General features: G+C 59.0%; 1 protein-coding gene across 1 annotated transcript; it reads left to right on the top strand.

Annotated features, from left to right (window-relative positions):
• The first annotated feature begins 613 nt into the window (after positions 1–613).
• Positions 614–26,956, top strand: FBXL18 (F-box and leucine rich repeat protein 18). Its single transcript, XM_086373804.1, has 5 exons — positions 614–766; positions 6,419–6,622; positions 10,193–11,730; positions 14,561–14,779; positions 22,730–26,956. The coding sequence occupies exons 1-5, from the start codon at positions 749–751 to the stop codon at positions 22,884–22,886; spliced, it is 2,136 nt and encodes a 711-aa protein (XP_086229930.1). The 5' UTR covers positions 614–748; the 3' UTR covers positions 22,887–26,956.

Below are 26,956 nucleotides of genomic sequence, written 5' to 3'. Positions count from 1 at the left end.
ATTTTTAAATGCAAAACGTTACGGGTGAGAGCATATCATCTATACATTAATTTACCCAGAAAATGTTTATTCAGTGCCTATGTCAGGGAGTGCTCCGGGTACAGGGTGTCTACAGTTTATTGGGGGAGGACAGAAAAAAAAAAGATACAGTAGATCAGATGGTGCGAAGAGTTATGGAGAAAAATTGCGCAGGATAAGGGCAAGTTTAGGTGGGTGTTCGGGGGGATGGGGAGGAGGTAATTCTATTCTCTGAGAGACAGAGAGAGAGAAAAAAAGAGAGAGAGTGTGTGTGTGTGTGTGTGTGCGCGCGTGCCTGTGCGTGTTGATCGGCTGTCTGACAGGTGGTTTCTTAACTCTACAGACACCAAGAACAGCAAATGCAAAGGCCTAGAGACAAGAGAGTGCTCAACCGGCAAGAGGGGCCGCAAAACTGCAAAGGGGCGTGCAGTGCGCAGATGAGCTGGAGATGAGGTCGGAGAGCACGCGCGGGTCTGCCTGGCCTCGTGGGCTGAACCCGCGCCCTAGCAGGCCCTTTCCTGTGTGCCGCATCCAACATGGCGGCCACATGGAACCCGCCCGCGGGCGAGCGGAAGTGCGTGTCGGCGGGCGCCGGAAGTGGCAGATGGCCCCGCCCCCTACGCGGGTCTCTGTGGAGCCGCGGACGCGCCGGCTTTGAGCATCCCTGGCCAGCCAGGCGGGAGGCCCCGGAGCTGTGGCTCCGGAGGCAGCGGCTCGGCCCGCCTTCGACATGGCCAGCTCTGGAGAGGTACGGCCGGCGCCTCTCCGCCCTCCTCCCTATCCGGCGGCTTTGGCCCCGCTCGGTCCTCCCCACCCCGACTTCGGTTCCCCTGCGTCCTTTCCGTTTCGTTCCCTGTCCCGCTCCATCCTGCCCGTCCCCACCTCGGTTGGCTCTGTGCTTCCCATCCGGTCCCCCAAGCGCGGCCCCGGGCGGTCCTTCACACTCCGACCCTGGCGTCGGCCTGGCTTGGTCCTTGCTGCCCCGACCTGGCCTTGGCCTCGCCGGCTCCTTCCCTTCCCGTCCGTGGCCTTACTCGTTGCCCCATCCGTGACCCGTCCCGCCCCCTAGGACCTCACTCTGTCCCTGAAGGTGTAAGTTCTCTCAACCTTCGGTTTTCCTTCCCTTTCCCAGTCCCTCCTCCTGATGGGCAGACCTCTCCCCGCTCCCTGCTTTCCCAGAGTTTACGGCTCCTCTGCGCCTCCCCGGCCCTTTTCCCCTGCCCCGGGCCTTGGCTAGCTCTTGGAGCTCTGAGATGTTCCTTTTCCCTGCCTGCTTCCCATCCCATCCTTTGTCGCTGAATGTTCAGTTTCAGCCCAGCCCACTTTTCTCTGAGCCTGTTTGTTGTGTGACTTGCTGGGCGGGTAGTGGAGGAAAAGCCATTTCACCAGGGGGCCTTATGACTTAACTCTGAATCCTCCACAGTCTGGGTCCGACAGAGAATCCCGCCGAGTTCCTGTAATGTGGTGCAAGGTATTCTCTCTGTAGATTAGGGAGTGGGGGATCTGGACTCTGACTAGGGCCTTCCCATTTGCTGCTTCCTTCCTACTTTTATGTATACTTGTGTGCACCTGTATTTATGGCTATCGTCGGGGACCAGCAACCACTGAGTGAACTTCCTGAGTCTTATGGGCTTGCTTGTTCTCTGGGGAACTGGAGTAGATGGGGCATGGGTACACGGAAGGTGGCTAGGGTTACTGACAGCTCTTCAAGTGAATTTGGGTCAGAAGTGGCCCCTAGATTGAGAGGGAGGCTGTGTCCCCCCCCAACACACACACACTGGTGGTAGCAGTGAAGGGCCAGAGAGTACCAGCTCCCCCAGAAGAGTCATGGGGGTAGACTGGCTGTGTTAGCAGGTTCTGGTTACTTGCATGTGCTTAGTGTGTGGGGGGCAGGGGCGGGGGGGGAGGGCATGGAGGGCATCTGCTACTGTGGTCTTACGCGGTCCTGGTGCAAAGGCCCCTCTGTTTCTTGAAGTACATGTTGGGGTGCTGCCCAGTGAAGCCTCTTGTCACATCGTGAGCATCTCTTGGTTTGAGAAGAGAGAGGGGAGTCTTATTCTATCCTGGATGTGGAGATAAGGTCCCTTTCTCTGTGTTGTGCTTAGTTGCTCAGTCATGTCCGGCTCTTTGCGACCCCGTGGACTGTAGCCCACCTGGCTCCTCTGTCCATGGGGATTCTCCAGGCAACAATACCGGAGTGGGTTGCCATGCAGTCTTCTGGGGGATCTTCCCAACCCAGGGATCGAACTCAGGTCTTCCGAGTTGCAGGCGGGTTCTTTACCAGTTGAGCTACCAGGGAAGCCCCTTTCTCTGGGTGGATCTTATGATTGATTGATTGATTGATTGATGGAGATACAGTTTGCATACCATAAAATTTATATACTTTTAAAATATGTCTTTTTATTTTTTGGCTGCTCTGTACAGCATGTGAAATCTTAGTGCCTCGACCAGGGTTTGAACCTACATCCCCTGCAATGCAAACACGGAGTCCTAACCACTGGACTGCCAGGAAAGTCCTTAAAACTTACACTTTTCAAGTGTATAATGCAGTGATTTAAAAAAATATATTCACAGGGTTGTGCCACCATCCCCACTATCTGATTCCAGAATGGGGCAGTCTGATTTTGAGAGTCCTTGGTGGGTTTGAAATGCAGATGTCCTCCTCCTGTCCTTCTGAGGAGCTGGGCTCTGCACTTGTAATAGCTCTTCAAAAGATTCTGAAGCAGTGGTTCACTGACACCCAGTTCAGTGCCTCTTTCCACTGGGCATTAAAAGGTGATCCCTGTTCATGAGCTGTTCCTGGCCAAGTGAGGAGGCAGTACAACGCACCTGATGAGGCTGGAGGGGGTGAAGGGTGGCTGGGCCAGCGGTGGAGGAGCAGGGTGAGTTAAGTGTGTCTGGGGTGCTGGAAGGGCTTCTTGAGGAGGGAGCCTTTGAGCTGAGGTTTCCAGAGTAGCAGTTTCCCTTCTGTGGTGGGGGCATCATTGAGTGGAGGGAGCAGCTGTGCCAAGGCTTGGAAGTCCGACTGCTGGGTATTGGGGGCCATTCTGGAATTGCCAACTAGAGAAGCAAAGACTTACGAAGAGGGGCAGTGGGGCTTGCCTGGTTGGTCCAGTGGCTGACTCTGTGCTCCCAAGGCAGGGGGCCCGGGTCAGAAATTAAGATCCCACATGCTGCAGCTAAGAGTTTAATACTAAATAAATAAATAAAAATTTAAAAAGGCAACGTGAGAAGCATCCTTTCAGGTTGCTCCTTTGATTAAAAAACAGCATGACAGAGTTCCACACACTTGCAAAAGAATGTTGTAATGAATTTCCCTCTATGTACTCATCGGCCAGTTTTTAAACAATTCTTCTTGGAGTGTAGTTGGTTTAAACTGTTGTTGGTTTCAGCAAGGTGAATCAGCTCTATGTATATACATACCACTTTTTTTCAGGTTCTTTTCCCATATAGGTCATTAGAGAGTGTGAGTAGAGTTCCCTGTGCTTCATCGTCCAGTTTTAATAGTTAATACAGGACTGATCTTGGTTCGTCTCTGACCCTTGCACCCCCTCCTTGCCCCTTGGGTTATTTAGAGCACATCCCAGACACCTCCTCAGTTGATCTCTGAACCCTGCGATTTCTTTGGGTGCCTGACTATAAACAGTCAAACAGTGAACATCCTAGGAGGGGATTTTTTTACGGGGCCAGTACCTAGGTTTCAGCTTAATTTGGCTTAACTTTTTTAAAAATTGTGAAATATTACACATTCTGAAAAAGAACGTAACACAGTTTATCGAATAAACTCTTTGAGCCCCCACTCTTGAAGTGGTTTTCAGCGTGTAGTCCGGTGCTAGACGGCTGGTTCCCAGGTGTGCCTGATAAGGATCACCTGGCCCTGAGCAGGGATTTCCGGACACCCCAGGAAGCCCCTTGCTGGACCCTACCGGAAGCCCCTGTGGCCCTTTTCCGGTGGTAGAGGGCGGGGCGGTCTCGGGCTCAGCCAATCAGGCCCTGTCTTGCGTATCCTTGCCCTCTGACCTCGGGCTACTTACCTGACTTTTTTTTTTTTTTTTTGTAAAGATGGAGGGTGGGACTGCCTCAGTTTCCCGTGCTGAGAACACATTCTCCGGAGAGGCAGAGGGAAGCAGGAACGTGTGTATTTGGGTGTGCGTGGACGTGGGCCTTGTGCGGCCCACGTTTTTATTTGGCGAATGAAGAAGCGAGAGGCCTCCTGTCTTCCTCCGGGTGGAGTCGCCTGTGTGCTGTTGCCTCCGCAGAGCCTTTCCTGGGGGGCTGGGTAGGGGTGGGGGGGTGCCTCGGTTCCAGGGAGAAGACTCTATTGGTGCAAACCCTGGGCCTCCTTCCAGCATGGGCCTTCGGGAGACCAGGGAGAACCGATCTGCTCTGCTGCCTGGGCGGCTGCTCCTCACACAGGCCCGCCGCCCCGAAAGCCCGTGCCTGCCCGGGGTGGAGCGTGGGACGCTGGCCTCGGGACAGCTCTGGGGGGTGCAGCACGTGGAGAACACGATCTCGCAGCATGTGCTGGGGCTGGACGGAGGAAAACGCTGGTCAACTCCTGCTTTGTTGTGTGTGTGTGTGTGTGTGTGTGTTTTAATGTAATTTCTGGGTGGTAGCCTTAACTGCGGAAATTATATGATGCTGACGTACCTGAGACAGTTTTCCCCTGTGTTCTCTTTGCTCTGCAGCGGCATTCTTTCTTTGATAAATCTGCGAATCGCGGGGGGAGGTCAGAAGGGGTTAGCCTCGGGTTGCTCGGCGGAATTGAGGCCCAGCCCTTCCGTCTTGTCCCCCAGGAGCCTGGCACACCGAGCTCGCCTGATAATGATCACCGCTGGTTCCACCCGCTTTCGGGAGACGAAGTCCCTCGGTCTAGGGTGCGGTCTGCGAATCTGATTTTTAACAGATGTGCCTGGGCGATTCCAGATACTTGGACCTGGGAAATTTCTCAGGGAAGTAATGTATGGTTCGAAAGAGTGGACCCAGAATACAGCGACCCAGGGCAACTTGTGGACTTGGGCCTGATGGCCGCCTGCTGCCCTGGTAGTGGTGGGAGGAAGGAAAGAAGGAAGAGAAGGCAAATCTGGCTGCCGCCCCTCAGGAGAACGGGAAAGTGGGAGGGGCCGGTGCTGGTAGGTCGGCAGTGGACGTGCAAACGTTTCTTGCCCTGGCCAGGGCTTGGCTTGATGCAGAGGCCAGAGGGGCGTCGCAGTCAGAGCTCCCAGGAATCCCCTGGTGCCTGCATGGGGTACGCAGAGAGGCCCTTCCTCCCGGACTTAACGGTTGCCATGGCAGCAGCACGGCTTTCCAAGCCTTGACGCTTCCATCCTTGGCAAGTATTACCAGCAAAGAAGCAGGCTGGAGAAGGTGGGGCTGGTAGACAGAATCATTGGGCAAGCCAGTAGAAATAGTTCTGGGTACTCTACTGGGAATGTCACAGAGGCACCCCACTCAGGTCGGTTTAGAGGCAAGAGGGTCCTTTCCGGAAGTGTTGGAAAGATACAGGGATGCCTCTCTCCCACCGCCCCCCCCCTCCAATGGGCTCTTCTTAGAGAATCCCAGTTCCCCTGGCCTTGATTCAGGGATTTCCTGTCACACTAACAGAGGCCTAGTCCCTCTCCCTCTTGGTTGTACAAGGCACTGATCAGTAAGATGGGAAGCCCACATTTGGGCAGAAAATCTTTTGTTGATTTTTGCAAAAAGAAAATGAAACAGTAAGACGTGTGGACATCTTACTGGAAATACCAACAAGGGTTTCTAACCAGAAGTGGAGAGAAGCTACGCTGTCTCCATTGTTTTTTATGAATCTTTAAGATTTTTAAATGGCATTGGTCTGGTTGGTGCTGCTGCTTAATTATGAGGGCTTCATCATTTCGTTCTCTCCTTTTACTCGTCCTTAACAACAGCGCTGAGAGGTGCCCATCTGGCGCTGTTCTGAGGAGCTGATACACAGTAACTCCTTAACCTATCACAGTGATCCTGGGGGGTGAAGACCAGGTGTCATTATTTCTGGATGGAATTCACCTGCCCAAGAGTTTTAAGACTGACACTCTGGGCTAAGGAGGAGAAACCGCAGCTTTCACCAACGACAGCCTCAGCTGATGGTCGTGAGTTGAGTCGGAAACCTGCCAGACTTGGCTGAGGAACTTCGGTAGGAAGAAAAATCTCTCTTAAATTTAAAAAAAAAAAAAAATTGAAATTTCATTTAGACTCTGTTATGTTCAAAGAGAGATCCTGGTGTGCAGATTGGAAAGGGAGCTTTTAGAGAATGTCCAATGTCTCTTGCTCTGTAGTTAAGAGTTTTGGTAACAGCTCCTCCCCACAGACCACGGCGAGGACTTCCCTTGGCTGAGGGCTGCCCTTGGAGATCCCATGGAAATTTGGTGCCCCTTATTTTCAGGACACGTGCGATGACAGCGACACGGCCCCGGTGGCAGACAGCGCCCACCTGCTGGGCTTCTCCGACGAGATCCTTCTGCACATCCTGAGCCATGTGCCCAGCACGGACCTGGTTCTGAACGTCCGGCGCACCTGCCGGAAGCTCGCAGCGCTGTGCTTGGACAAGAGCCTCACCCACACGGTGCTGCTGCAGAAGGACTACGAGGTGAGGGGCCCGGAGGCAGCGTCTGGCGTGGGGGCAGAGGTGGGGAACAACCGAGGTGCCCCGCTGAGGCCTGGGGTGCCTGCTGCTGCTGCTAAGTCGCTTCAGTCGTGTCCGCTCTGCGACCCCATAGACGGCAGCCCACCAGGCTCCCCCGTCCCTGGGATTCTCCAGGCAAGAACACTGGAGTGGGTTGCCATTTCCTTCTCCAATTCATGAAAGTGAAAAGTGAAAGTGAAGTCGCCCAGTCATGTCCGACTCTTAGCGACCCCGTGGACTGCAGCCTACCAGGCTCCTCCGTCCATGGGATTTTCCAGGCGAGAGTACTGGAGTGGGTGCCATCGCCTTCTCCGGGTGACGAAAGCTGGGGGCGCAGGGACTCTGCTGGCGATCCAGTGGTCGGGACTCCACCTGCAGTGCAGGGGGTGCGGGTTTGGTCCCTGAGGGGGAGCTGAGAGCCCCGCCTGCCTTGCAGCGAAAGAACCAGAACATAAACAACCAGGGCAATGTTGTAACACATGCAGTGAAGACTTTTCCAAGGTGAAAAGCCTGGGGCCTAAAAGTATGGCTGTTAGCCACCTGGGCCAGGGTGTAGGTGAGGGGGGTGTTGTTCTGGGAGGGTCTTAGGTCCTGGCACCAGGCCAGGAGGGAGACGGATTTCCAGGTTGAGAGTTACCCAGGAGTGGACTTGCAGACCCATGAAAGGTGTTGGGCTCTCCTGTGAAGTTGAGCACAGTTGGAGGCACCACCTCGGCCCCCAGCCGCAGCCCAGAGTTGAGGTTGCCTGCATCCTCCCCAGTGCTTGATGCTGTTAGTCTTTCTGGTGGTAACCATCCTGATGCACGGGAGCTGGTATCTCTTTGAGGGTTTAACTTGGTTTCCCTGATGAAGGACGCTGTGACTTCTACTTTCATCAGCTGCAAGGGCGATTTGTGTATCGTCTCAGAAGTGTCTGTGCAAGGCTCTTGCCCACTCATTATTGTCTGTCTTTTTCTTAATGAGTTTTGGGAGTTCTTTGTATGTTCTGGTGCGAGTCCTTGATCAGATGTATTGTGACTGTTTCCTCACAGTCTTTGGCTTGCCGTTTCATTTTATTAGCAGTGTCTTTTGAGGAGTGTAAATTTTGCATTTTTTTGTTACTCGGTCGCTAAGTTGTGTCCCACCTCTTTGCAATCCCATGGATTGCAGCACACCAGGCTTCCCTGTCCTTCACTGTCTCCTGGAGTTTGCTTAAACGCATGTCCATTGAATCGGTGAGGCCAGTCTTTTGAAGAGTGTAAGTTTTTTATTTTGCTGATGTCCAGTTGAATTTTTGAGTTCCTGTTTTTTGTATTCTGTTGAAAAAAATCTTTGTGAGACCTGAGGTCGTGAAGATTTCCTCCTGCTGTCTTCTTTCGTCTTTTTATCTAACGTTGTATTACTTTTAGGTGTACATGGTAATGGTTTGCTGTTTGTATGCAGTGGGGAATGATCATGTCGAAGTAACAGTAGTACCTTATGGAGGTATAATTGTTTTTTCTTGGACGAGAACTTTTAAGATCTTCTCTTGCAGCTTTCACATATGCAGTATGTTTGCATCTTTGTGATAATGATGTGGGGTTATTAGCTATGGTCCCTGTGCTATACTTCACATCCCCAGGACTTATTTTGTAACTGGAAGTTTGTGCCTTTTGATTATCCTCTCCCTCCAAATCACCAATCTGTTCCCTCTATCTATGAGCTTGGTTTTAAAACTTCCTGTCTTTTATGGAAGTCTAGTTGACTTACACTATTATATCACCTTCAAGTGTACAACGTAATGATTTGATATTTTTCTAGATTACACACCATAGAAAGTTATTATAACATTATTGACTCTATTCCTATACTGTAGGAGTTTTTTTTAGCTCCACATATAAGTGAGGTCTTACACTGTCTGCCTTCCTCTTAACTGAGTTCACTTAGTGTACTCACTTAGCTCACTTGGTGTAATGCTCTTAAAGCCCATCCGTGTTGTTGCAAATGGCAAGACCTCCTCCTCCTCTTTTTTCTGACGGGAATGCCACACTGCGTGTCTCAGGCTCGTCTTCCTTCTCCGCTCGTCTACTGATGGACGCTCAAGTTGCTGCCATGCCTTGGCTGTTGTCACTAACACTGCTGTGAGAAGGTGGTGCAGAGAACCTTTTCGAGTTAGTGTCCTTGCTTGCTTTGGGTAAATGCCCACAAGTGGACGTGGTAGACCATTTGGTAGTTCTATTTTTAATGTTTTGAGAAGCCGCCATACTGTTTTCCACAGTGGTTGCATCAGTTTACATTCCCACTAACAGTGTCCAAGGGTTCCCTTTTTACTGCATCTTGGTCAACGCTTGTTATTTTGGTCTTCTTGATGATGGCCATTCTGTCAGGTAGGTGTGAGGAGTTTTTTTTTAATTTAATTTAATTTTTTTTGGCCGCGCAATGCAGCATGCAGGGTCTTAGTTCCCTGAGTAGGGATCGCTCCCTGCACTGGGGTCTCAGCTACTGGAGCACCAGGGAAGGCCTTACCTGGAGTGTTTAGAATGTGTCTTTCACCTGTGCGGTTCCAGCTGTGGACATCGCTGTAGAGAAGTGATCATGTGCACGAGCCTTACATACACAGACGCTCCATGCTGTGTTGTCGGAAGGCCGTGGTAGTCGCTGGGCCCACCAGCGGGCTGGATGTACTGTGGCTCCCTGACCGTCCAGGCCAGGTTTTTGAGGAACATGTAACCATGTGAATGTGCACGTGATGTAAAAGAAAGCAAGGGCCAAAGCCCGCTTTCTGGACACGATTCTACTGTATGATTTGAAAGAAACCCACACAACACGAAACTTCCCTTCCTAACCATTTTAAGCATACCATGCTGTTAGCCCTAAGTACATTCACAGGGTTTCGCAACCATCGTCACTCTTTCTGAAAGTCTTTTTAATCGTCTTAAACAGAAGTGTTGGAACTATTAGGCAATAGCTCCCATTCCCCTTTCCCCAGGCCTCTGGTAGCCTCTGTTCAGCTCGCTCTCTCTGGTCTTGCCTTTTCTGGATCTCACATCAGTGGGATCAGACAGTATATGACCTCTATGACGGGCGTCCTGGAGCATTCCGTCCTCAGGGCTTGCCCCGTGCTGTCGCAGCAGCCGAGCTTCATCATTCCTCGCTGTGTCGAGCAGAATCGCACTGCGTGGACAGACCCCACTGCCTTATCTGTTCAGCGGTCAATGGAGAGCTTGGGTTGTTGCCATTTTTTCGATTGTTGTGAACGGTGCTGCCGGGAGCCGGGGTCTGCTGGTGTCGGTCCCAGCCCTGCTTTCAGTCCTCTCGTGTGCACACCTGACCGTGGACTTGTGGGTCACGAGGTGACTCTGGCTCTTCAGGGGATCCACCAGACTTTTCCCCAGGGGCTGCCCCACTTTCCCTCCCGCCTGGCCGGGGCTCTGAGTGCTGGCGGGAGGTGAGTGTGCGGGGAGGGATGAGGCGGCTCCCTGACCGTTGGGGGGAGGATGCGGGCTGGGGGATGAGGGCAGAGTTGATGCTAGTGCCTTCAGCCGCTCTCTGTCCCCCTCTCCCCGCCATCCGCAGGCCAGCGAGGACAAGGTGAAGCGGCTGGTGAAGGAGATCGGCCGGGACGTGCAGCAGCTCAGCATGGCCGGCTGCTACTGGCTGTCGGGCACCACGGTGGAGCACGTGGCGCGCTGCCGCGGCCTGGTACGCGTCAACCTGTCGGGCTGCCCCCTGACCTCCCTGCGCCTCTCCAAGGTGCTGTCAGCCCTGCCGCACCTGCGCTCCCTGGCCATCGACGTGAGCCCTGGCTTCGACGCCAGCCAGCTGAGCAGCGAGTGCAAGGCCACGCTGAGCCGTGTGCGGGAGCTCAAGCAGACACTGTACACACCCTCGTATGGCGTGGTGCCCTGCTGCACCAGCCTCGAGAAGCTGCTGCTCTACTTTGAGATCCTGGACCGCACGCGGGAGGGCGCCGTGCTCTCGGGCCAGCTCATGGTGGGCCAGAGCAACGTGCCGCACTACCAGCACCTGCGCGTCTTCTACGCCCGCCTGGCCCCCGGCTACATCAACCAGGAGGTGGTGCGCCTCTACCTGGCCGTGCTCAGCGACCGCACGCCCGAGAACCTCCACGCCTTCCTCATCTCCGTGCCCGGCAGCTTCGCCGAGAGTGGGGCCACCCGGAACCTGCTGGAGTCCATGGCCCGCAACGTGGCCCTGGACGCCCTGCAGCTGCCCAAGTCTTGGCTCAACGGCTCGGCCCTCCTGCAGCACATGAAGTTCAGCAGCCCCTTCTACTTCAGCTTCAGCCGCTGCGCCCTATCTGGTGGCCACCTCCTGCAGCGCGTCATTGACGGTGGCAGGGACCTGCAGAGCCTGGCCGGCCTGAACCTCAGCGGCTGCGCGCACTGCCTGGCGCCTGACTGCCTGCTCCGCAAGGCGGAGGACGACATCGACCCCGCCATCCTGGAGGCGCTGGTGGCGGCCTGCCCCAACCTGCGGCACCTCAACCTCTCAGCCGCCCACCACCACAGCCCCGAGGGCCCCAGCCAGCACCTGTGCCAGCTGCTGGCCCGGCTGCCCCGCCTGCGCTCCCTGTCGCTGCCCGTCTGCGCCGTGGCCGACTCCCCGCCGCGGGCCGACCGTGCGCCCATACCGCCCACCATGCGTGCGGTGCCCCGCGGTTTCGGCAAGAAGGTCCGCATCGGCGTGCAGTCCGCCCCCTTCCCCGGGCCGGCAGGCCCCCAGCCGTCCTCGGTGTTCTGGTCGCTGCTGAAAAACGTGCCCTTTCTGGACCGCCTGGAGCTGATCGGCTCCAACTTCTCGTCCGCCATGCCGCGCAACGAGCCCGCCATCCGCAACTCCCTGCCGCCCTGCAGCCGGGCGCAGAGCGTCGGGGACGCGGAGGTGGCTGCCATCGGCCAGCTGGCCTTCCTGAGGCACCTGACGCTGGCCCAGCTGCCCAGCATCCTGACGGGCTCGGGGCTGGTGAGCATCGGCCTGCAGTGCCAGCAGCTCCAGTCGCTCTCGCTGGCCCACCTGGGCTTGATGGGCAAGGTGGTCTACATGTCTGGCCTCTCAGACATGCTGAAGCACTGCAAGCGGCTGAAGGACCTCAGGTGAGGGGCCCCGCTGCAGCCTCCAGGGCACAGAGGGGAGTGCGGAGTGTGGCCTTGAGTTTGGCGAGCGTGTTTGCCTTCCTGCCGCATGCCTGCCAAGACGGAGGGCACAGGCCTGAGAGTCTCGAGGGCCGGGGGCTTGACCAGGGACTGACGGTGTGTAGTGGGGGGTGTCGGGGTGTGAGTTGGAGTGACAGCGGTTGGTGGCATCCTGGCAGAGCACACAGGAGGCTGTGCTCCTGAGCCCGGTCTGGGACATCGCCCTCATCGCTGGCGGTTTGAATGCCTGTGTCCCAGAGGCTCGGGCGCTGGTCAGAGAGGGGCCTGAGCCCCTGCCTGTGCCCACAGAGCCTTACGGAGCAAGCTGTGGAGGCCAGATCCTCACTGGGCGGAAGGGCGAGGGACGACGGGGGCGGGGGTGCCACACACACCCTGCCCCAGGGCACAGCCAGTCATGGCAAGTGCCTCTTCCTCCTCCTCTGCCCTGCTGCCCTGGCCGCAGACACTGCTGGTCACTCGCGCTGAGTTCGGCTAGCCCTCCAGTGCTGGCAGCCTGCAGGTGGAGTGGATGGGCCCCCCACGCCCACCACACCTGCCATGAACACCCATGACAGGGGCATCTCTGGGGACGGACCTGGAGGTGGCGGGCATGTTAAGAGAAAAATAGAAAAGTGTTGAGGAGTCTGTGTGTACCGCGTGCTCTCCTCGCTGCTGCTTGAGCAGCGAGGTCCCCAGTGGGAAGCGAGGTCCCGCATCGCCACCTAGTGGCCGAGGTGCTGCAACGTGTCCTTCGCTGGCTGGCGGCATCTCCATCCTGCAGGCGGCCAGGGCGCGGGTGGGGGGTGATTGCAGCCCAGCAGTGCTAGGTTAGGGCTTGTTTCCCTGCTCCAGTGTTCCCATTTTCAGCAGCCCTGCCCCTGGGGGCTTCCTTCCTGCCAGACCCGGAGAGAACGTGAGGCCTTTCAGAATCATGCCCAAAGGGACCCCCGTTCCCCACGGTTTTAGGAGCTTAGGACTTCTGTTTACATGTGATTAAAGCCCCCAGCTCCCTGCTGCGTTTCATTTCAAGGCCTGGTGACTCCCGTGTGGGACAGCTCTGAACAGACATCCCGTCACCTCAGACCTGATTTTAAAGTTGCTTCCCTGTCCTGTCTTGTCCGTGTCCCTGGGCATCAGGAGGCTGAGTGCTGGCCCTCGGGCTCTTGTCTGGGGAGGGGGAAGACAGCCCCTTCCCCATGTCTGCCTCACCCAGGGCATCACTGCGTTCAGAGCGCTCAGGCTCTCCTGACGCTTGGAGGCTTTCTGCCCCCAGCACAGGCCTACTGCCTCTGCGGGGAGCGGGCTCAGGGGGTCTTGCTGCTTGTCCTGGAAGCCTCTCTTTTGATGACGACAGCCCATGGCTGCAGATCAGCTTCTTGGGGGCTGCCCGGGAAGTCACTCTCAGTTTACCAGGCAAGACGGTTTTGGGGTTCCCTGTGGGTCTTACATGTTGATGGAGGTCTTGCCAGCCTCCCAGGCCCACCGAGAGTGTCAGTGTCTGTCCCAGGTGTTACACCATGTTTGTGCTGGGGGTGGTTTGTGCAGTGCCTGGGCCTTGGAGGTGGGGGTGGCTGGACCCAGAGGGCTCAGGACTATGTCACCCCAGGTGTGGTGGTGTCCCCACAGTGTGAGCATGGCCTGGCGCAGGGCTGTCCTGTGCCTTCGTCCCGGCCCTCGTGCTAACAGGGAGGGTGAGGGCCCACAACGGCCCGCACAAAGGCCCCCAGAGGCCTGGGTGGCTGGTTGAGAGGGAGCCTTGCCTGGTGCCCACTCGCCGCCCTTTAAAGCATCCTCCTGGTCAGTCATAGGGGGCAGACGTAGCTCTCTGAGCTGCAGTTTCCTGCAGACGTGCCCGAATCTCCATCATCCCATGAAGCCCTTCTCGACCACCACAGCGCCTGTACGCTCTCTGCCCGCTCTGGGCGGATGTCTCTGGCCGGCCTCTCCCTCTTGTGTTGCCAGCCTTGAAGTGGCTCGGGCCACGTGACCGTGGACTCCCCCAACAGTCAGAGCGAGGTGTCAAAGCTCAGGTGACAGCCCAGCATGTCTGAGAAGTGCCGCTGGGGCCTGGTTCTGATCCCCAAGGACGACCCTTATTAACAGTTTTCCTTGTGGGAAGCTTTCGGGTGGACTGGATCCATGCTGACCTCTGTCCGTGAGGCCGCCTAGGACTTCCTGTATGATTTACCAGGAAATGATCTTAAGCTCTGCTTGTGCCCCAGCTCCCTGCCCCGGGCTGCTGTGCCCGTGTCCTGGGGCTGCCCTGACAAACGACCACCAGCTGGGTCACCCAAGACAACAGGGCCATCCTCTCACAATCAGGAGGCCAGAAGTCCCAGGTCAAGGTGGGTGGGAGCCTGTGCCAGGCCTGTCCTTCAGCCTCTGGTGGCTGCAGGCAGTGTGAGCATTCTTAGGGTCGTGGATGTATCCCTGCAGTGCACCCCAGCTGTTGCAGAGCCAGCTCCCTGTGCCGTCACGTGGCTTCTCAGGGACCGGTCATTGGACCAGCTCCTGCCCCAGTCCTGCGTGCCCTCATCTCAAGTCATTTGTGTCTGCAAAGACCCTGCTTCCAAACACGGGCCCTCTCCCCCGGCGCCCCGTGCAGGTCCCGAGGGTGTCACTGCAGCACGTCTTCCGGGGCCTGGTGCAGCCGGTCCCCGCACCCCTCCCCATCCTCCTGGCTCTCAGGCGCTCTGAGAAGGCAGTGCAGCCGCAGAGCGAGCCTGCTGGGCCTGTGGGCCCCCGGACAGGAGCCCTGTCGTCTCATGCCGCATGTCCTGTCTCCCCGCAGGTTGGAGCAGCCCTACTTCAGTGCCAACGCCCAGTTCTTCCAGGCGCTGAGCCAGTGCTCCGCGCTGCAGCGCCTCTGCCTGGTGTCGCGCAGCGGGACGCTGCAGCCCGAGGCCGTGCTGGCCTTCATGGCGCGCTGCCTGCACGTGGTGGTGTGCCACCTGTTCACCGGCGAGTCGCTCAGCACCTGCCGCAGCCTGCAGCAGGCCCTCCTCCGCAGGTGAGTGCGCGGGCCCCTCGCAGGCGGCAGGACCCTCCTCGTCGTCATCCTCCGGCTTCTCAGGAGTTCCCCGGGGGACAGCTGTCAGAACCGGGCACCCACGTGGTGCCACCCGTCACCCTTCAGCCTTAGGCTCCGGGCGTCGTTTCCCCATCACGTCGTTTTTCTGCACGGGTTCGCTTCAGAGCCCCTGTCACGCCTGGTGGGCCGTCTTCTGGAGAGCTCTGGGCCAGCCGGGTGCCTGGGGAGGCTGCTTCCAGCCCTGCCTCACACGAGGACCTCTGCCCCCTTCTTTCCTGAGAGCCTCTACCTCGAGCAGCAGAGGCCTGGCTCTTGTCCCTGTGCTGTTTGCTGACTTGTCCTCGTCCCCAGCCTCCCACCCCCACCCCGCAGTGTGCAGGGTCCTAGAAGTGATAGGGCGTGTCCAGGAAGTGGCTCGGTTTCGTGCTCTCTGCATGGCCATCCCACACCTAAGCGTCCCTGTGGGTGGGAGAGCCCCTGGCCCACAGCCTCGCCCATGCGAGACGCTGCCAGATGCCTGGGGCTCCTGGGCGAGCCTGTCCTCGCACCGTGAGTCTGTGCGGTGTGTTTCCAGGGAGCATCGTTTCGCATGCCTGTTGCCGGGCTGCGTCTCCTTGTTTGTGGCCGATCCCCTCATTCCTGGCGGGCCCTACTGTGGGGCTTCCTCAGGGAGTGGCGGCGCTTGGGGCCGGTGAGCCCAGAGTGCGGCCGCTGTGCCATCGCCTGCCGTGGGCCCGCCTCTCCGCTGCTGGCTTTCCCTACCATCGGTGTTCACTGTGGACGCAGGTTACGGCTGTGGGTCCAACAGCCTCCCCTGCTACCCTCCTACGCCCCAAGCTTCCTCTTAAATCTGCCACTTGCCCTGGCCCCTGGTCCGAGAACGCAGGCAGCAGAGCCTCTTGGTTGGTGTATAAAACGCAGCTCCGTGGGCTTTGAATGACAGCTGCGGGGAATCTCCGGGGCAACTGCCAGACATGAACCTGACCCCTGCGTGCACAGAAAGTTCAGAGACTCCTGTAGAGGCTGCTCCCGTGGGTGCTAACCTGAGCACGTGGCAGCTGCCTTTGGCCAAGTAAGCGTGTGCTGTCGGTCTAGCAGGAAATGGTGAACTTGGCTTCACCGGCAGTTTGTAGGGAAGCAGTTAAGTGAAGCGATGTCTGCAGGGTCCACTCCGGGGGACACTCCGGATCCTGTGACCTCTCACCTATGCACTCCGGAAGCTCTCTCTGGCGCTCCGGAAGTTCTCTCTAGCGCTCCGAAGTTCTCCTGGTCCCTGGGGTCCTCAGTGAGGGCGTTATGTCAAGTACAGAGATCCTTCTGGGGTTTCTAAGCCTTCCAGCGCACACTGGAGAAGTCAGGGTTGGAGGTGGAACCTAAGTCTCAGAGAGGTTGACTGCAGTGCCCTCTGATGGCTGTGCGCCTGCCAGCCGGGCCTGGTGAAGCCCTTCCCGACGCTAAAGACTTGTTTTTCAGTAAGTGTGCTAAGTCGCTTGAGTCGTGTCTGACTGTGTGTGACCCTATGGACTGTAGCCTGCCAGGTTCCTCTGTCCATGGGGTTCTCCAGGCAAGAATACTGAAGTGGGTTCCATGCCCTCCTCCAGGGGATCTTCCCAACGCAGAGAAGATGGTATTTTTAAAAGATCTTTAAATATGTGTAACCTAAAGTTTCTGACTTTAACTGTTTCATGGTGTGCGGTTAGCGGCACCGAGCACGTTCACAAAGGGAGCCTCGTTCTACTTTTGTTTCTGTGGACTGTACAGACATCTTTTCAGTCTCCAGTTTTCCATGTCTCTGCGTTGGTTCAGATTTAGAAGCAGCAGGCGTTTGCGGGGCTGTGGGTCAGGGCGGAGAGCTCACAAGATTCTGCCTTCTCGTGGGTGTGTGTGTCCCCCTTGCCATCCGGGCCTTTGCAGAAGGTGTGCGGTGTGTACACACCAGGCCGTGTCCTTCCCTAGTGGGTCCTGGAGTTTGACAACCGGTCCAGCAGGAACGTGTATCGGCTCTCAGGACTGGAGTGAGGGCCTGGAGCAGCCCTTCCTGGGGAGGGGGGTCTGCCCCGAGCGGGTCCCCAGGGGCATGAAGCGCTTAGGCCCCCTGGAGAGGAAATGTGGTGACGTGGCAGTGCCCCTGGCGGCCGTCGAGTGTGGCCCTGGGGGTCCCAGCCCCCTCCTCCCAGATCTCCACGCCCCGCGGATAGGGGAACGTGATGGAGGAGGCCAGGCTGGTCACAGAATTACAGACGTGGCATCAGCCAGGTCTCCGGAGTCATAGGGCTCAGGCCGCCCCACCAAATGGTCCTTATGGGGTCGCCGGTCCTTGCGGTTTGCTGTCGCCTTCCTCAGGAGAAATCCTAGCAAGGGTTTTCTCCTCCCTGGTGTTCATGATCTTTCTAAAAACAGACCGTAAAAAAAATAAATAAAAATAAAAACAGACCGTGGATCAAGCTGTTTTCAAGTGGAAGCTCCCCTTGGCTCCCCCAGCCAGAGTGGCCAGCAGTTCTAGGGAGTCGTTATGTGCTTTTGTGCTGATTTTGCTGAGTTAACGCTCCACCAGGGGTGTCTCTGTGTGTCGTTAAAGTTGCACACATTCCGTTTTAAGGACGTTGTGGTGGCTCTGGCCTGGCCTTCACAGCTGACTCTGCACTCGTGACTCCCCTTTCTCTCAGGCCTGCGCCTGGGAGCCTGGAGAAAGGCCGGGGTTGTGGGGGGCACTCCCCACTCACCACTGTGTCTCTGCCCTCGGTGTCCGGGCCTGAGGTCGACGTTGGCTGGGTGGATTTCCTGGGCGCAGGCTGGGGCCATGCTGGGGACCCGCTGAACAGCTGAGGTGCCTGGAGCCCTGTGCGTGCTGGAGCGTGGCCCCGCTGTGGGCTCCCCCTGCCATGTCCTGCCTCTGTGGTTCCCGCCGCCCCAGAGCCCTGTGAGCTGTGTGCCCCGAGCCCCAGCACAAGTGGGGAGACCGAGGCTCCGAGAGGCTGGAGGTATAGCGGGACCCGCGCTGGAAGGACACGTCTGTGTTCCTGCAAGGCCTCTGCTGCGGGGCATGGGGTCCCGGCTGCGCTTCTGCGAGGCACCCAGCAGGTGGTGCCTTGGCTCAGGGTGATGGCGCTGGCTTCAGGCATCACAGCAGGACGCATTCCACCTGGGATGACGACCTGGAGGGGCTTGTCGCCACCTTTTCTCACGTGGTGCCCTGCCTCAAGCTCAGAGGATTACTCAAGCACCTGCCCACTCACCCGCATGCCTCTGAGGCCCAGTGGTTACGATTCCAGGCTGTCACTGCCATGGCTGGGCTTCCATCCCTCATCGGGGCACTGAGATCCCACAAACCACCCGATGCAGCCAAAACAACAAAATGAGGAGAAACAAAACAAAAAGTCATGTACCGAAAATGACCTGCTGGCCCTGTTACAGGTAGAGATCTGAGTGTCCTGGCCTGCCTGCACAGCAGAGGGGGCGGGCCCAGACACAACCTTCACACCAGGCAGATGTCCGAGGGCGCGGGACAAAGAAAGGACCCAGCCTCCCCTGTGGGAAAGGCAGGAAGAGCCCTGCTTCTGGAAAGTGCAGGGCAGGCTGTGGTCTGCTCTGGTATGGGTGGTGGTGACCTCCTGGAGGGGGGTGGCCGCAGAGTCTTATGTGGGCGCTGGTCACACGGGGCCACACGGCCCCTGGAGCACGTTGGTGCAACCCTTTCCACCCCTTCAGGCAAAGCCCACTCGTGTTAGTGGAAGGAGGGGACCACCTGTCACCGGAGGCGGGTGGGCCAGCTCTGTGGAGGCTGAACTCACAGCCTCGGCCCAGCCACGCTCCAGGCTCCCGCCTGCAGCTGGGCCTGAGGCAGGGTTCACACCAAGCCGGGCCTGAGGCAGGGTTCACGCCAAGCTCTTCCTGGCGGAGGCAGTGCTGTTTGTTTTTAGCAGAAGACGGAACACAACCCAAGAGAACAGCAGTAGGACTTGCTGTTCAGTCCGTCAGTCGTGCTTGACTCATTTGCGACCCCATGGACTGTAGCCCGCCAGGCTCCTCCGTCCATGGGATTTCCCAGGCAAGAACACTGGAGTGGGTTGCTGTTTTCCTTCTCCAGGGAATCTTCCCGACCCAGGGATTGAACACACATCTCCTGCATTGCAGGTGGATTCCTTACCACTGAGCCACGTGGGAAGCCCCCCATTTGTAGGAGACTGGGAAGTAAATTATGATGCATCAAGCCAATGTAACGAAGCGCAGCCTGTAAGAGACTTGGGGTCCCCACAGGGAAGCTTTCAAGGCGTGTCTCAGACAAAAGCAGGGGCGTACGCTGTTTCTCTCTGGCGCCTCTCGGAGGTGTTTCTTGAAGGCTGTGAGAAGTCTGCCGTGTTGGTCCTGGAGGTGTCTGTGTTGGGGGAGAGGGGAGGTGCCCCAGGGACACCCCAAACCAGCTGCTCTGTGTTCTGCTTCGCCCCGGCCCGCCTCCTTCGGGCCTTTCTGGTGACAGAGCCTCACACCGAGTTACCAGCTCCAGGGGCCCAAGCCCATGGGTTTACGATCCTGTTCCTCCACATGGGCGGGCGGCCAGTGAGCCCTGACACGGAGGGTCTCTCCCTGCCCACTTCTCTGCACGAGGGTGGATCCAGGCTGCCCCAAGGGGCCCTAGGGGTCCCCGCAGGCCTGGCAGGGAGCTCAGAGGGCATGCCCTGCACACCCGCCTGGAGCGCATCTTGAGTTCTGAGAAGCTTTAGTAACTGTTTTATTCTTGGCCACTGCCCACCTCCCTGCTTCTTGAAAATCCCTGTTACAGCGAGAGTGGTTTTATAAAAGGTCTTATGACTTTGGCTTTTCTATAAGACTTTTATCTGGGTGGGGCAGCAGGGGGACCCGAGGCTGCCAACTTTAATTTCTCTCCTAGTTTCTCAGGCCAAGAAGCAAGCCAGCAGGTATTACTCAGGCCCAGAAGCAAGCCAGCACTGCTGCCAGGCTGAGGCCCCAGCCGTCCCCTCCCGGAGCCCTTCCAGCTCCGAGGCACCTGCAGGGCCAAGCACGGAGACCGAGGTCCCTGGGGCCCCCTCGTGCACTCGCGGACCGCGGGCTCAGAGCTGCCTGCACGGGACGCCCCTCTCCATGTCCGCTGGGCCGCAGCCGGGCCTGAGGTCCCGGGGCTGTGGCCGCCCCGTCGAGTCCTGTGTCAGCAGCGACCTTGGGGCTCAACCTCCCCGCCAGCCGCCTCCCCATGTCAGCCACAGGCAGACGCACCGCAGGCTGCCCCTCCTCATCCGCCCACCCCCGGTCGCTCTGCAGCCGCGTCCCCTTGGGTCCTTGCTGTGGCATCCGAGTCTGCTGTGGGCCCATCTTTTGACATGTTGACGTGTTCGTGCCCTGGGATCCAATGGCCCTGTTTCTGGAATTTATCCTGAGGAAACGGCTCAAGCGCGTATATGATTATACTGTGTGAAACGAAGCTTACCAATATGGTTGTGGGAAGGGGTCCCTAAACCGTGTCCCCGGGGGAAGCGGCCCGCTGGCCGGGACGGGACCATGGAGGAGGTGGTCCCCGCCCGGGTGCTTTATTGCCTTGGGCGCAGGTTGGTCACAGCCCCGAGGACTGAAGGAAATTCACCAAACCCGACTCAGGCTGTCTGTGTCCTGAGACGTCGCCAGGCCGCGTCCAGGAGGAACGTGCTCAGCACAGAAGGAGAGGGTGCGTTGGCGCCACGGGAGGGGCTGGGGCCCCTGCGCTCACCTTACATTTCGGCGTGTTTTCTCTCTGAACACAACAATGGTTTTAAGACAAGCAAAATCTTGTCTGCTCCCTGGAGGCTCGGAGAAGGCATTTGGGGCAGCTGAGCTTCTCAAGCACCCAGAGGCCCCTTGGAAATCCCCTGGTGTGTGTAGAAAGTTTTCGGTGTGGCTCCTCCCTTCCGACCGCTGCAAGTGCCAGAGAGTCAGTCTGGTTGAACTTTCTGAAGCTCTGTATCTTGTTGGTGCCCTCGGGCCCCCCAGGAGGGACGGCATCCAGGGTGGCGTCTCCTCTCGCCATCTAGAGCTTTTGTTGCCCCTTGTGGGGGCCAGGTGGCCGAGCTCGCAGATGCCAGGTTCAGAGTGAGTGTGGACTGAGCTCAGGCTCCAGGCACCCTACGTCTTTCTACCCTAGATGAGATCCAGGCTGGCAGTGAGGGGAGGCAGGGGCTTCCCCGCCTCTGCTGCCCAGGATGGTGTGGGGGTTGCTGAGGGTGGACCTGGGCATGGGGGCGGCGGTGCCCAGGTGGGGGTGCCCAGGAGGACACACACACCATGCCTGGAGGTGAACCCATCAACCTGGCAGGCCTGGTTTTTGTCCTTGCAACCTCAGGCTGCATGCAGCTTTGGGTCTTTCCTCTCGCGATGCGATTCGCCCTGGTCAGGGTAGCGGCCCTCAGAGGTGGCCTCCCCTGCTGTGGCTCATCCGTCTGGTTCCGAACATAGGGGACAGCAAGGAATTTAATTTTCTTGCCTTGTATCGATTTACTCCAGTCTCAAACCACACTTGAATTGTACACACAAACATTACAAGCCATGTGCAGGTGACCCCGCAAAACCCGTGGATCGATGGCTCTCCACACGAGCCCCACCAAGAGCCCGTCTCCCCGCCCCCGGGAAGGGAGAGGGGACCTCAGCCCCACCCTCGGAAGGAGCGATTGCTCTCCCTGCTGCTGCCCCTCGTCCACGTTTTGTCCACGCTTCACTCTGCGTGGGGACGGTGAGACTCCAGCTGGGAGGGCGTGTGGACTCCTTGGTCTGGGAGGTGCCTTTCAGAGGTATGAGGGCGACTGAGCACCCCCCAGCCCCCGCTCTGTCAAGATCAGGGCTGACCTGGGTGCTGACCCCAGAGAAAGCCTTCGGAAGGACGTCGGTTTACTTGGGGCAGGAGTCGCATGTCAGGGCTGCTCTGAAGGGGCAGCTGCCTTCCGGGCTCCGGTGAGAAGTTAATCCCCTTCGGCATCTTGACGGCGGCTCCATAAGAGCCTCGGGGAGGCAGGTGGGCAGGCAGGCATCTTGCATGCACGTCCCACACCTGAGAATATCTTGTTTCAAGTCAAGTAGATCGCACAGCAGGCTTGCAGGTGAGGACTTGCCCACGAGGTTCATGGTCACAGACGCTCCCACCAGGAGCAGAACACGGTGCTCAGAACCGGAGGCATTTCCTCAGCGTCTTTATTGCCGCAACATCAGGTTTTACGAATGGCTTTCTGGCGTTCAGTTTGCACATGTCGAGATCCTGTGCAGTGCCGCTGCGGGGATTGAGGGAAGCTGGGGCCGCCGTTTCCTCATCCCTTGCAGCAGGCGTGGGCTGGGGGCGGCCTGGCTTTAGCTCTGGCCAATTGTGTGGCCACCTTCTTGCCTCTCGCCCTTCGCAATAATATGGGATGGAAGTTCCTCCCGTGACCAGAGGCACCTTGGCTTCCGGGTGGGAAGGGGGCGGTCACCTCGCTGGCCAGGGGCTGTGGGGAGGTGACCTGCGGTGACATCTTGTCAGCTGCAGCGCGGTGCCCGGCCCGGCAGATGCTCCTTGTAAACTGTCCCCCGCCCCACGGGGTGGAGCCTGGCGCCCAAGGCTGCACGAGGTGGAAGGCTGGTCTGAGGTGCCCGCAGAGGTCCGGGGCTGGCGGCAGGCACTGGGGCATGTCCTCCCGGCAGAGTGACGGCGTCACATGATTTGGGAGTCGGTGTCCTTCTGGAAGGTCTGTGTGTGCACAGGGTTGGCCGCCTGGCCCCCGTCCCTGCCGAGTCCTGCCTGTGCAACCTCGGTGCTGCGGCTCCCTAGTGTCACCTTCAGGGACCTCCCCGCTGCCCCGGGGAGACGGCCTGCTCGGACAGTGGGAAGGCCCCCGCGCACACTCCCGCGTCAGCCGCCGCACCTTGGGGACACGGCCTGTCTGTGCGCGGCCTGCTAACAGCTTCCCTCTGGTTCAGTTTCCAGGCGGAGCGGCCAGCGCTGAACGTCGTCGTCTTCCCCCTGCTCCACGAGGGCCTGACCGACGTGATCCGGGACGTGCCCATGGTGCACCTGGATGAGGTCACCTTGTTTAAAAGCAGAGTGGCCGAGGAGCCCCCCAACCTGTGGTGGTGACGGGAGTGGGTGCCTGGCGGCAGCCACAGACCCAGGACAGCCTGGACAGGCGTGTGGCCTCCCCCTCAGCCATAGCTGCTGTACCTGCCCGCCACCCGGGCCCGCACCCCCGGGCTCCCAGGGGGAAGGAAGCCACCTCCCGGGCTGTCTCGTGCGCCCGCCCGGCCCCTGAGCGCTTCCTTGTGAGGACTCCACCTCAGCGCCCCTCGGCTGAGATGGGGGGGAGGGAGGCGAGGCCGGCTGGCCGGTGACCAGGGGCCCGGCGGGGGTGCCTCCAGGGGTGCGGACTCACTGGAGCCAGGTCCCAGAGCCCCGCATGGCCCCAGTGCCCCCCACCCAGGAGCGTCCCTTGACTCTGTGTTGCTGGTCGGCGGCCTCCAGGCTCTGGGGAGGGGCAGAGGGGAGCTCCAGGTGTGTGGCTGCAGTTTGGGGCTCCCTTCTTCCTGTTAACCCGGTTTTGTCTCCGGTTCCTTTCCAGCCAGACGACATCAGGCAGGTTGAGGCCAGCAGCGGGTGGCCGGGCGTCCCCGGCTGCACGCGGTCACGGCCACCGGCTTTGGAAGCTGCAGGTCCCTGTTTCTGGGGAAATGTAGGCAGACCTGCTTCGTTAGAAAAACTTGAAATATCAGAACCCAGAAAGGACGTGTGAGGCCGGAAAGGCAACCCCATTACCCTATTTCAGAGAGCTGTGTTTAGCACTTTAAAAAATGGCACTGCAGCTATTCCCAAAATGGGGGGTGGGGGGCAGCCTCCCCATGTCCCAGCCTCACACCCTGGGGTCACCGGGTGCCTCTGCCTTGTCACCCCGAGACTCTCCCCCAGAGCCATCACCCCCACGGCTGGTGGGCTTCCAAGGGCGCCGGTTGGGGTCCCTGCACCCAGAGGCTTGCCCCGACACCCCTGGTGACGCTCCTGGAGATGTCCCAGGAAGGCTGGGTGGCGTCAGGGGGCCTTCCAGCCGGGGGCTGCTGGGTCTCCAGAGAGGCTGCCTCCCCAGAGCCCGGGGCTGGCCTCCTTCCCACTCTGGGTTGGGCATGCAGTCTGCCAGGCCCGCCTCGCCGCTGCTGCCCACCTTGGCTGCTGTCTGCTCCGTGGCCCCCAGCCTCGCTGGCTTCCTGCTCGGTTGCACATGCTGGTTGCCCCCGTTGCGTGTCTCTTGTCCTGTCGTTCGCTTGTTGAAGGGACCTGGACCCTGAGCCCACATTCACCTGCCCTTCCCGGGGTCCTCCTGGGGCAGACAGTTCAGCAGCCCTCCCCCCACCAGGCCCAGGGGATCAGGAGGCCTTCGGAGGGCAGAAGCGTGCCTGGGGTCAGGGTCCCGGACGCACACACGCCCCCAGCGCTCCGGTCAGTCCTCCGAAGCACCATCTGTCTGGCGGCCTCCTGCCCCATGGCCCTGGCCCTGCTCTCGCCTCCCTGCACTGGGCAGACCGTGTGTTTGCACGTGGAGCTGGGCTCCTCCCCCACCCTGTGGCTTTCCTGCTGTGGGTGCCGTTGTCTGCTCTGGAGCGTGGGGTGCCCCCTTCCTTCCCCAGGTGCCGCTGGCAGTTTTCTGCCTCCTGCCTGGAGGGACCAGCGTGCCGGCTGCTCCAGGGGAACGCCTGGGGCCCTCACCCCACGCTCCTGGCTGGCTCCTCTGGCATCCTCGCAGGTTGCAGGCCAGACCGCCCCAGGCCCCGGAGAGACAAGGCCACATGCTGTGAACGAGGGTCTGAGAGGTGGTGGGATTCCCCCCGGCTCCATTCCTGGGCATTTCTGTCGGATGCACCTAGAGACCACCTGCAGGGCCATCGGGAAGGTGGTGTGGGGACTGACCGCTTCCCTCAGAGCAGGGCTGTGGCCAGCTTCAGCCTGACCAGCCGGGGGACTTGGCCCAGGATGGGGGCAGGAGACCCAGGGGCCCTGGTACTCATGTCTTCATCCACAGCAGCTGGACTCAGGCCAGAGACAGACCTTCCCACTGGGACCCTCCCCGCAGGCAGCCATGGTTCTCATAAGCAAGCGCTTTCAACCAACAGCCTCGTCTGTGCCAGCCAACAGGGCTGGGAGGGGCCGTTCACGGGAGGCTGGGGGCGAGCTGCCTTGGAAAGCAGCCCCCTGAGAGGGGGCTTGTGTTTCAGTGTCCCCCGACCACGCTTTACTTAGAGCAAGCGTTTCCCCGCTCCTGCAGCCGGGACAGGACGCACCAGATGTCAGTAACGTGCTGATTCTCACTAAGTGCTGCTTTGGCACCGTTGTTAATTGCAGTTTATATTCTGCAGCGTTTTATGCTGGGAGAAGAACCCACCCTGATGGTCCCCAATTGGCGGAACTGGGCTGTTAAGCGGCGGACCATATGCTGCCTGCGGAGAGGGGCCTGGTCAGCTCTGGGGCCTGCGCGTGCACGCATGTGTGTGTGTGTACCCGTGTGTGCTGTGTGCGTGGAGCGTGCGTGTACATCTACGTGCCTGCACGTGTGAGTGTAGTCAGCCATGTAAGGGTTCTGTTCGTGGTGTGCACACGAGTGTGGGAGCACACGTCTGCATGATGTGTGTGCGTGGTGTGTGCGAGACAGACACCGGGGAGCGGGGAATGAGGGAGGAGGGGACCCAGACGGATGTTTGTGTCTTTGTTAACAAGAGACCCCAGCTGGCCTCCGGAAGCCGCCCCTCTGCCGGTGCCCCGCCCTCAGACCCGAGGCCCCGCCCAGACCCAGAGGCCCTGCCTGCTTCTGGGGCTGGGCTCTGCTAAGTCAGTGCCTCCAGGCAGCCCGGCCACCTGCCCGAAGGCGATCCCGGTCCGGAGGCCTGTCGGCTGCCTTTCGAGGACCTGGGAAGACAGGACCGAGGGTCCCTTTTCCAGGTCTCCAAGGGCTTCTCCTCTCGGGCCTGGGGCTGAGGTGCCCTCTTCCGGTGGCTCTGCAAGGCTGGGTGTTTGAGATGATGCTCCCTTGACCCCCTGCCCAGCCCCACCCTGAGACGGGATCCGGGGCCCCAGGAGCAGAAGTTTGGCAGATGCCTGGCCTGGGGAAGTGGGGCCGGGGTGCCCGGGTCTCTGCTGGCCGGAGGGCCTGAACCCAGCGGTCACAACCTCATTGCCCTGGTGGTCTCCTGGTGCATGGCCAGGATGGTGGCGGGTCCCAGTGCATACCCTGCCAACCCGCCCAGCCTGGCAGCGGGGGGCCTGCCGGGATGGGTCCTCCCTCCCGTCCCCCTCTGAGCAGCACCGGTCAGCCTGCTGCTTCCTCTCGGCCTCCCTGTTCCGTTAAGATTTGCAAAGTGCTGAGACCTTGGAAAAAGAAGGAGGATTGGTGGGTGAGGATACTGGAGTGTGGCCCCCACTGAGGGAGACGTGGACGCCGACGCCTGTGGTCCTCGTGGCCTCGGCCCTTGGCCCCCTCCCTGTGCGGAGGGGCTCAGGGCACAGGATTCTGACGAGCAGTGTCTCCGGTCTGCCGGGCGTGATGAGCAAACACCCACAGAAACTCACAAACCCCAGGTCCCACACAGGCTGACCAGCGTCGTTTTAATTACTTTCTGAAGTTTTTTCAAAAAACTCTGAAGTATGAGGTCTTGCATTAATAGCACAGGGTTGGGGCACCAGCTGTACCAGACTCCAGGCCAGCAGTACCCAGAGGCTGCCCTGCTGTGCCCACCGGGGGAGCGAGGGTGTGAGAGCGGTGGGGGTGGGCAGAGGGCTGTGTGCAGGTGTGTGCTTTTGCCTGTGTGCCGTGGCACGTGACACCCCACGGCCATTGGTTGCCTCCAGCCAGTTCCTGGCTGCCACTCAGACTACTGCCCGCCCGCCCATCTGACCACTGCCTGCCCCTCTGGCCAGAGAGTCCCGCTCAGCACAGGATCGGTAGTGAGGGGGTGGGGTGGGGGGTGCCAGGGTGTCTCACAGCATGTCTGTATGTGACCAGGTGCTAAGTGACCGAATTTGCGTCACCTGCCTTTCAATGACAGACCTCTTTGTCCTTTGGTGAAGCTGCTTCTGAATTTTGTGTTCCAACTTACATTTCGAATGGGTATTTTCATGTAAATTTGTGGCATGTCAAAAGTTTCAAATAAAGTGGAATTGATTTAGCAAAA

The sequence above is a fragment of the Bos grunniens genome, chromosome 25 (assembly GCF_055505025.1).
Source record: "Bos grunniens cultivar Pamir isolate PY7600 chromosome 25, Bosgru_T2T1.0, whole genome shotgun sequence".
Classification (NCBI taxonomy): Eukaryota; Metazoa; Chordata; class Mammalia; order Artiodactyla; family Bovidae; genus Bos; species Bos grunniens.
Note: the sequence above shows the minus strand (reverse complement) of the source record. Positions and strands in the feature narration are given on the sequence as shown.